The sequence below is a fragment of the Phacochoerus africanus genome, chromosome 5 (assembly GCF_016906955.1).
Source record: "Phacochoerus africanus isolate WHEZ1 chromosome 5, ROS_Pafr_v1, whole genome shotgun sequence".
Lineage (NCBI taxonomy): Eukaryota > Metazoa > Chordata > Mammalia > Artiodactyla > Suidae > Phacochoerus > Phacochoerus africanus.
Genome location: NC_062548.1, coordinates 46,359,937 through 46,370,047, shown reverse-complemented (window position 1 = coordinate 46,370,047; position 10,111 = coordinate 46,359,937). Strand labels below are relative to the sequence as shown.

At 64.5% G+C, this 10,111-nt stretch overlaps 1 protein-coding gene across 8 annotated transcripts; it reads right to left on the bottom strand.

Moving 5' to 3' along the window:
• Positions 1-752: 752 nt before the first annotated feature.
• On the bottom strand, positions 753-9,527 carry RGS11 (regulator of G protein signaling 11). 8 transcript variants are annotated; one of them, XM_047781136.1, is made up of 18 exons: positions 9,462-9,527; positions 9,001-9,097; positions 8,872-8,922; positions 8,600-8,706; positions 7,943-7,994; positions 7,766-7,824; positions 7,471-7,547; positions 7,189-7,270; positions 6,079-6,147; positions 4,551-4,580; positions 4,402-4,463; positions 4,183-4,296; positions 3,991-4,106; positions 3,784-3,871; positions 3,558-3,696; positions 1,476-1,558; positions 1,289-1,391; positions 887-953 (listed from the first exon to the last, which is right to left on the bottom strand). In XM_047781136.1, exons 1-17 carry the CDS (start codon positions 9,522-9,524, stop codon positions 1,289-1,291), a joined length of 1,392 nt encoding a protein of 463 aa, XP_047637092.1. In that variant the 5' UTR covers positions 9,525-9,527; the 3' UTR covers positions 887-953. The 8 variants fall into 8 exon arrangements, with proteins under 8 accessions (XP_047637090.1, XP_047637093.1, XP_047637089.1 ...); XM_047781137.1 differs by having other exon boundaries at positions 886-1,391; XM_047781132.1 differs by having other exon boundaries at positions 8,872-9,097.
• Positions 9,528-10,111: the final 584 nt, after the last annotated feature.

The following is a 10,111-nucleotide window of genomic DNA, read 5'->3' as shown; positions in this document are numbered from 1 at the left end:
CTCCAAAGGCTGAGCTCTGGCTGCTGCCTGGGCAGGAGGTGCCCGGGGAAGCGGGCTTCAGAGAGACACGGGTCTGGGCGCCAGTGAGGAGGGCTGTGGCGGAGGATCCTGCGGGAGTTAACTGTAGGCAGAACGCAGTCCACTCATCCACTTTTCCTTGCAAAGGCGTGGGAGGCAACATCGAGGCTGAGGCTGAAGGAACGGGGACCTTCGTCCCTGTTTGAAGTCGCGCAGCTCACACAGCCCCGGATGACAGGGCTGCAGTGCCGGTCTTGTGAGTGAAATTCACCTGGGGGCTGGATGCTGGTCCCAGGATGATCTCCGCAGGAGCTCAGGATCTGGGCCGGGGAGATGACCTCCACCAGTAGTCCCTGCACTCGTAGATAAAGCAGCTGTGCCCATGGACACACTCTGGACTCTGGAGGGCACTGGCCTGCCCATGCTCCCTGTGCCCGTGATTCCTTAGGGCACAGCTGGCCTGGGAGTGGCAGAGCTGGACAGCAGGACAAGCCCCGGCCTCTGTGTTCTGTCTTCTGGAGCACACGGGTCTCCTCTGGCCAGAGCATGCACGGCGCTGCCCACTGCCTCCCATGAAACCAGCCCCAACACCGGCCTCTGTGCCCATGCCCCCTCCAGGTGTATGCCCCTCCCCCCAGGCGCCCCCCCCCCGCCCTCCCCGTGTATGCCCCTGCCCCCCGTGCACGCCCCCTGCAGCCCCCCCCGCCCCAGGTGCACACACACCACACGACTTGGACCAGTCAGGACGGCCAAGTGCCTTTTATTTCTGGGCAGGACATGGGAGGGCGGAGGGCAGGGGCCGCGCTGAGCTGAGCCAGGGGGCTGCACCCACCAAGGAGCAGCTGTACCTTCACCCTGAGGCTGGGGGGCATTCTGAGCCAGGACACCTGCCGTCCCTCTCCAGAGGCTCTGCCACCTTGGCTGTGAACCAGGCCCTGTTGGAGGGGCAGCGAAGAGGGAGCCGTCTCTGTCCAGTTCAGATGCCACAGCCACGGAGCCTGCGGAGCCCGGGAGGCGGAGCGGAGCCGCACATCCCCCTGCACTCGCGCGCCCCCTGCCGGCAAGCTCTTGACTCGGCCCTTGCTCCAGGGGCGAGGGTGGCACAGAAATGCCAGGCGCTCTGCCTTCTGGTGTCGGTCCAGGGCACCCTGGGCATCTGCCCTGGGCCATACCCTTCTGGGGGGTAGGGCGGGACAGGGAAAAGGTGCCTCCTTGGGCTAGAGGAGGGTGACAGGGCGAGATGGCCACTGTCTCCCCCGCTCCGGCTCACCTAGGCCTCCCCGTCACCACCCGCAGGCTCCCTGGAGGTGGAGGCAGGAAGGAGGGCAGGGCCGGGGCTGGACCGCCGCGGCTTCCGCGTGAATGGGAACACCCTGCGGGCGAGAAGGGGCCTGAGCCACGTCCTGCCCGCCCTCCCCACCCCCCCACCCCCCCACCCCCGGCACTGCCCGGCTCACCGCCGCTTCGTCTCCGGGGGGACCACGGCCTCTGCCAGCAGGTCTTTGTACAAGTCTGACTTCAGGAACCTCGGGTACGAGTCCTGCAAGAGACAGCGTCCGGCCCTGACCCCTCCCAGCTCCTGACTCCCCAGCTCAGCTGGGGCCCCTCCAAGCCGGAGCACAGGAGCCCCGGACCAAGTCAGAATCAGGGCGGACCTGCTGCACCCCGGCAGGAGGGCCTGCTCCTCTGCAGACCGGGGTCGCAGCGCAAAAACAAGGTGGAGAAAACGGCTCTCAATTCAGTAGAGAGGGCCAGGAGTTCCCGCCGTGGCTCAGCAGAAAGGAATCTGACTACTATCCATGAAGATGCAGGATGGATCCCTGGCCTCGCTCAGTGGGTTAAGGATCCAGCGTTGCCGTGAGCTGTGCCATAGGTCACAGATGCAGCTCGGACCCCACGTTGCTGTGGCTGTGGTGTAGGCCGGCAGCTGTAGCTCCAAATAGACCCCTAGCCTGGGAACCTCCAAGTACCGCACCTGCGGCCCTAAAAAGACAAACAAAAACAAAAAAACACAGGTTTTTCTCACTTCTATCCATGGAAAGGCCAGAGCGCCACAACCAGCCTGAGAAAGGCCCAGGCGCTGTGGAAATGCATGTCTCTAGATCTGGGGCCCCTTAGAGAGCAAGCGAGCACTAGAGGCCTGGGCACAGGTCTCAGGACTCAAGAGCTGGAAATGGGGGCCTCCACACATCTCATAGGAATAAGGACTAAAGTGGACTGAAACCCATCAAATACCGTGAATTTATGATGGCATCAAAAACATCCCGTCATATGTATGTACTACACTTTTTTTTTTGTCTTTTTTGCCATTTTCTTGGGTCGCTCCTGCAGCATATGGAAGTTCCCAGGCTAGGGATCGAATCTGAGCTACAGCTGCTGGCCTACACCACAGCCACAGCAACATCAGATCTGAGCGGCATCTGTGTCCTACACCGCACCTCACGGCAACACTGGATCCTTAACCCACTGAGCGAGGCCAGGAGTTGAACCCGCAACCTCATGGTTCCTAGTTGGATTCGTTTCCTCTGTGCCACGACAGGAACTCTGAAAAGTGGTAATTAAAGAAGGAATCATCAAGCCTCACTTCTGAATATGGCCAGTACCGCTGGGCCAGCTAAGAGCGGAGAGGGGCAGCGTCAGGAGTAGACCGGCAGAGATGGGCTAGCACATGCATCTGGCAGGCCCGGCAATGCCGCTCTCGGCTCAAGAGAGACACCTGGCCCTGTGTCCCCCCTGAGCGAGAGCCCACCAGCACCACCTCTGAAGTAAACACTCTGGACAAAATCCAACGACAACAAAACTGCAGACAGGAGTTCCTGTCGTAGCGCAGCTGAAACGAATCTGAATGGGAACCAGGAAGTTGCGGGTTCCATTCCTGGCCTCGCTCAGGGGTTAAGGATCCCGCGTGGCTGGGGCTGTGGTGGAGGCCGGCAGCTGTAGCTCTGATTTGACCCCTAACCTGGGACCCTCCATATGCTGTAAGTGTGGCCCTAAAAAGCAAAGGAGAAAAAAAAGAAAAACAAACACTGAATGCCGTCTGATCCGGGCACAGCGCCTGCCGAGGCTGGAGGAAGGGGAACAGGCTCCACTGGAGCCTCCAGGAGCACCCGCCCTGGTCTCGGCCCCAACACCTGCCCGGCTTCTACCTCCGCAGCCTGACTGCCTCGGTCACTCTTGGCCACCATGCCTGTGGCTTTGTCACAGCAGCGGCAGGAAAGTGACCTGAGGTCAGGGTGGGAGGAGTGGACCCGACTGACTAATCCAGGACATAGAGTTGGGACTGTTGTCGTGTTTGGGTGCAATGCTGGCTTCTGCGGCCACGTTGGAAGGGAGGAGGTGGTGCGTGTCCTTGAGGGGGACCTCCCATACCTCCTAAAGCAGGATGTCTGGAAGCAGCATGCCAAGCGAGGGGGCAGGACCCGCCCTGAGTTGGCAGCTTTGGAAGGCAGGCTCTATGTCCGGGGGCAGCCTGAGCCTCGGGCGGCAGGACTGAGCCACGGGGAGCCCAGCTCTCGGGCAGGGTGATGGGGGGCCCCCACCTTCTTCATCAGCATGTAGATGTGCAGCTGGGCATCGTCCAGCACGTGGCGGTGGGGCCGGCCCAGGCCCGCCAGCATCTGCTCCGTGGTCCGGCTGTCTATGTTGACCCAGCGGGCAGCGCCAGGCGCCAGGAACTGCCTGTGCAGGTGCGGGGGGGAGCGGAGCCCTGGTGGGTCTGGGCCCCTCGGGGGGCTGCTGCCACCACCACCAGGCCCTGGCACTCACTGGTACACGGCGTCCAGCAGGGCGGGGACCTGGGCCTGCCCTCCATGGCGCAGCTCCTCACAGGCCTCCCAGAAGCTGAGGTTCTCGGCTGGGGGTCCGGGCAGGGGGTCAGGCCCACCCCAGGTGGTGGAAACCCGGGGATGTGCCAGCAGCAGACCCCCCCCCCCCGCCCCCGAGGCCCCTCGAGCAGGGGTGGGGGCTTCTCACCGCTGAACTCTGTCCCGAGAAAGCCCATGAAGTGGGCCCGTCCCATGGGGTCTTCCAGGAGCTCCCGGAAGCTGAGGGCCCACTGTTCCACGCGGAGCCTCGTGGGCACAGCCACACTGGGGAGGGCGGCGGGTCAGGAGCACCCGGGGCGGCACAGCCGGGTCCCCTCCCCGCCGGGGCACCTGGGCTCACCTGGGTGCATTCAGGGCCCAGTAGGCGTCATCGTCCGTGACCCAGGGGTTGCTGGGCAGACAGCCGGTCATGATGGGGTCGTGTGGCAGCCGCTGGCTGCTGAACCGGAAGTACCTGGAGGAGGAGGATGCTGCTGGCCTGTGCGAGGGTGCTGGGGGAAGGGTCCCGGCTGGGGTGGGAAGGGGGGTGGTCTCCTGCCGCCATCCCCACCCCACTCACGCCTCGAGGCAGACAGAGGACTTCACGCGGGCCCTGCCCAGCGCCTTCCGTAAGCACGCGACCTGGAAGGTGAGACCTGGAAGGTGGGGCCGGAAGCCCCCCACCCCCCAGCCCACCCCTCCCTGCCGCCCCCCTCCCCCTGCACCTACCTCCTGCCTGTAGAAATCAAAGCTCTTGGTCTGGAAGGGCGGACGGGCTGTGGTTAGAGGGCAGCCCCGCTGGGCACTGCCATCCCACCCTGCCCCTACCTCTAACGAGGACTTTCCAGGAAGCCTCTCGGGGCCTAGAGTGTGAACACTTCGGAGGGTCACCACGCCCTCAGGTGCTGAGTTGCCTTGAGTGTCCCCAACTGTCACTCTTTCATATAATTTTTTCTTTTTAGAGCCGCACCCACGGCATATGGAGGTTCCCAGGCTAGGGGTCCAATGGGAGCTGCGGCCGCCGGCCTCCACACAGCCACAGCCACGCGGGATCCGAGCCACAGCTGAGACCTACACCGGATCCTTAACCCACCGAGCAAGGCCCGGGATCAAACCTGTGTACTCATGGATACGAGTCAGATTCGCTTCTGCTGAGCCACAACAGGAACTCCACTGTTTGCTATTTTCAAGTGTCTTTAAATCCTTTTCCTTTTTTTCTTTTCTTTCTTTTTTTTTTTTTTTTTGTCTTTTTGCCATTTCTTTGGGCCACTCCCGCAGCATATGGAGGTTCCCAGGCTAGGGGTCTAATTGGAGCTGCAGCCACCGGCCCACACCAGAGCCACAGCAATGCAGGATCCGAGCCGCGTCTACAACCTACACCACAGCTCACGGCAACGCCGGATCATCAACCCACTGAGCAAGGGCAGGAACCGAACCCGCAACCTCATGGTTCCTAGTCGGATTCGTTAACCACTGCGCCACGACGGGAACTCCTAAATCCTTTTTCAAACAAGGTGCACCTGACAAGCTCTGCTGTTGGGGTCAGCTGGCGCTCTTGGTATGAATCATGGGGTTCAGGCCTTGCAGGTGGCCCAGCAAGGGAGGACCTGGTGTCACTGCTGTGGCTCGAGTTCCATCCCCGGCCTGGGGGCTTCTGCATGCGACGGGTGTGGCCAAAACAAAGAACTCAGAGCCCACCCGCCACCTCTCCAGGGCTGCACAGCCAGAGTCTGACAGGACTCTGACTGCCAGCTTTTCACCTCTGCTCTCCTTGCCTGACTCTGATGCCGACTGTAGACCCACAGTCGCGAACTGCGACCCCAGGTCACATCAGGTTTTCTTAGGCAAGTGCCTGATGGGTCTGTTCCATGCTCTGCATGTCCTGGGATGTGACAGAGAGCGCTGCTGCTACTGGCTTGGTGTGTGTCCTGGTCCTGTTCCCCAGGTCCCCTAGACCCGGATCTGCCTGCCCGCCCCCGCTGGGTCTGCTGTACTCACTCGCACCCGGGGCAGCAAGTGGGAGGCAAGACGGGGCGTTAGTGTGGGGCTGGGGGTGAAGCAGGAGACGCGGAGTGGCAGAGTCATGTGACACTGGGATGGACAAAGGGACAAGTGGCTGGGAAGCCCCCAGTGGTCCTGTGGTGGTGGGGTGACCAGAGTGGGGGAGGGAAGGGGCGGAGGGGGTTGAAGGGAGCTAGAGCAGCAGAGTGGGTTTTGGGGGGCAGGGCGTGGGGGGGCGTGCCTGCAGGGTGCTCACCATCTGCATTCCCCTGGCACTGCAGGACCCCCGTTCTGGACCCTGCTCCAGCACGCTGGGGACCCCAGGCTGCAGAGGGGAGAGGGAGTAGGGGGCACAGCTCAGGCAGGCTGCTGAGACCCACCCTAGGGCAATGCTCCTGCCTCCCACTAACACCCACACACCCTGAGGTTCTGTGCCATGTCACCCTCTAATGCGGAAACATCCCTGCTGCCCAGCCCTACCCCCATGGTACCCCCACCCCCTTCTTGGGCCCACGGCCCCTCTCCAGCCTTCACCCAGCTCCTAAAATGAAGTCTGTGCCCTGTCCCCCTCTCGTCCTTGCCTCAGCCAAGCTCCCCTCAAACTCCTGACTGCTCCGGCCAGATCCCTAACCCCCAGCTTCCCCCGCCGCCCCCCGCCCCCCCATGTCGTCCTGCTACCCTCTCCCTCCTCGCCCCCCATGGCTGATGCCCCCTCACCGGGAGGTCCCCGACACAGTGATCCCTCACCTGCCCTCAGCCCACTGACACTGCCTGGCCACCCCCAGTCCCCCCAACCCCGCCTGGGCCTCCCTGACCCTCAGGTGGAAGATTGTAAGGGTCTTTTTCCCAGCGACATCACGCACACCTGAGGCGCTCATCAGACCTGTGGGTCCTCCCACCCCCGCGCCGGCCCTGAGCTTCCATTCCGTCCGCTCTGACTGCCCGCGCAGCCCACGTCCTTGTACCGGCCTCTCCATGGCCCCACACAGTAGGGGACCTTGAACCACCTGCCAGGTCCACAGTTCTGGGAAAGGCCTGACTGCAGGCGAGCAACCCAGAAGCTCCGGCTGGCACTGCAGCCAAGCTCAGGCCGCACGCTCCGCCCCTCTGTCAGGGCCTTCAGGTGTCTGCAGACGCAGAGAGAAGCAGGTGTGTCCTGCTCTGTAGGTGGGGGGCAGCTCGGGCCTGGCCTCGTGACCTCCATGTTCTAGTGACCCGCAGAACTCCTTGTCACCTGACAGCCGCCGCCCCCAAACCAGGTCCTTCCCAGGGCTCAGAAGGCAGGTCTGCATGAGCTCCTGAGAGAAGCACACCGACCCCGCAGGACCCGCTGCTGGCCAAGAACCACCTTCCATTAGAGACTCACCGGGGGCCTGTTCACCAGCCAGTACGTCCGCTCCTGGCACGCGATGACCAGCCTGTCCCCCTTCCTGCGCTGCTTAGCTGCCCTGAGGGGTGGGCAGTTGGGGGAATCACCATGTGCACCACAGCAGCCCACCCCTTCGGGCCAGGGCCTGGACAGGCAGCGAGCCCTGGGCGGTGCTATTTATAGGCCCAGAGGCAGTGCGTGCCAGGGCGTCGGGGCGGGGCCTCCGGCCGGGGCGGGGCGGGGGCGGGGCCGTCGGCCGGGGCGGGGCGGGGAGCTCACCGCAGCTGCTCTCGAGCCTGCATCACCACCAGGTCCCATGTGTGGCTGATCTTCGTGTGCAGCTGGTCATACTGCTCCTAGCGGAGGGTCGAGGTCTCCAGAGGGCAGCTCCCTCCTGTGCCCAGCTCCGGCGCGTGCACGCCTCCCCCGCCCCCTCAGAGACCACGTAGAGTGTTTGTGCTTGGGTACCTGTCATCCTGGGGCCCGGGCTGTGTGCTCCCGGACCACAGACGGGGTTAGGATTGCTCTGGCTGGACTGAGCCCGGGGCGGGCGGGAGGCAGGGGGACGACCCACCTTTTCGTAGTCTACCAGGGCCCCCTGCCTTCGGATGTGCTTCTTGGCCAGGTAGATGGCTGCAAGGCCAAGGCACAGGCTGCAGAGGAGCAATATCTGCTCCTCCTCTCCTGTGACATCCCCCCTGAGGCCACTGGTCCTGAGGATTTGTCCCAGGCGAGCCCACTCCTCACTCACCATAGTCCAGCTCAGCGGCTGGCCACAGGGTGCTCGTCCAGAAATAGGGTGTCTGGTGCCGTGCAGGGATGAGGGTATCTGAGACCTTCTGGACCTTCCCCACCCCAAGAGTTGTCCCCACCCTCTCGGCTCCCTTGGGAGGGGACAGGGCTGGCTTAGGGGTGTCTGTCTGCCCACGGCCCAGAGGCTCAGCTGATCACCTCCTGGACTGAAGCTCCACTTGGTTTGCTGGGTCTGGGCTCCCTGCCTGGGCCCCGGATGGAGTTGCGGTCTGGGCTGGGGGATGGGGACTGAGGGCAGGCCCAGATTGGGCCCACCGCTGTGGCCAGGGACACATCCTGAAGTGCAGGGATCCTGTCCTTAGGTCCCTAGCAGCCGCCTCCTTCAGGCGTGGGGGCCTAAGGCCCCGCGTAAGCTGGTGGAGTCCTCTGCAGGTACCACCCCTTACGGGGTCCCAGTGAAGGTCCTTCCCCTTAACTTCGTCCTTCCGTCACAGGGATGCTTCCACCTTGGGCCTTTTGGGGAGGGGGTGATGGGATCACCGGGCCTGCAGTGACATCACAGGTCCTGCCCCTGCCCCAGTCCCGCCCCCCTCATGAGTGCCCCACAGTGGGCTGCCTTGGGGGCGGGCCCCACGTGCTCCCACTTGAGCCGAACCTGGAACCTATAGGGTGTTTCATCCGGCCGGAGCACCAGGCGGCGGGGGTCCCTCAGTGGGTATAGGTAGCCGTGCTGCACCAGGAGGTTGCCCAGGTGGAGGGCCTCTGGGGGTGAGGTGGTGAACTCTCAGTGGGGGGAGCCTAGCGACGTCCCACCCAGATGGAGCCCTCTCCCCAGCTCCAGGGCTTGGCCCCAGCACTATCGCATCAGCACAGCGACCCCAGGGTAGGGGCAGGGCGCAGGAGAGCGGTGGCGGGCTGACCCCTTACCCTCCTCCTGGATGCTGTACTTCTGGATCAGCCACTCCACGACCTCGTTGCCTGCAGAGCAGACTCTGGGGTTGGGGGAGGCCGAGGCGGGCCTGCACCCCCTCCTCCCCACCTCCTGAGGCGCCTCACCAGTCACTGCGTGGGGAATGACTGTGACGAGCAGGCGCTGGCTCCGCAGCTTCACGCCCTGGTCAGGATCCTGCATACTCACGACCATCCGCTCCATCTGGGCGAAGGAGGTTGAGGGGCTGCGCGCGGCCGGCCTCCCCTGCCCCCAGATCCGGATTCCCCGGAACCGACCGGGATGAGCCGCATCAGTGTGCTTGGAAGGGATTAGTCCACTGGTGGTGGGATTTCAGGCCGCGGCGGATCGCGGAGGCGCGGGAGGGGGCGCAGGCGAGGGACGACCCGGCCCCGGGGTCTCCGCCGCCCCGCCCGGGCTCACTCGGTGCCATAGCCCCAGACCCGCGTCCACCCCGGCGCGCTCGCGTAGTGTCCACACTCGCGCGCACCCGCACCCACGCCTCTCTTGCCCCTCCCGGCTCGCGTGCGGGGAAACCCGGCGAGCGGGCAGGACCCCCAGCACCCACCTTGCTCAGATGCGGCCTCTGCGTGCGGGGCTGCCCGCCGGGGGACGCGGGGCCGGCGGCCATGGCGATGCGGGCCGGGCGGGGCAGGGGTGTCCGCGCCGCTCCTCCCCGGCCGCCGCCCCGCCCCGCCCCGCCCGGGGCTTAACCCTCCGCGGCCGCCGGATCTGGGGTGCGGGGCCGCGCGGGCGCCCGACCCGCCACCCCGAGGGAGCCCCCCATCTCCCGAGAGGCCGAAGCCCCTGCCCCCCGGGCCTTGCCTGGGGCTTCGGGAGGGGACTTGGACCCACCCGGGCAGGGTGGGGGGTGTGAGGGATTCGGGCTCGGCTGGGATGGGTGGGGAGGCTTGGGATTAGGATGGGAACTCAGGATCACGATAGGGGCTCAGAAAGGGGCGAGTGTCTCAGGAGAGGCGACTTGTGGGAAAGGCAGCCTGGGGCGGGGGGGGGGGGGGGGGGGTTGGACGACAAAGGCTTCAGGGGGACTGCAACCCCTCCTCTGTCCAGCAAGGGGTCTAACTGCCCTGGGAATGTGTCCCTGCGACTGTGACACCGTGCTTGACCCAGGCGGGCGCTACCAGGTTGATGTGACACTAGCGTCACAGGTGTGTGGGGTGGCGGTCCTTGAGGTTTGGGGAGGATAACAGGCTGCTC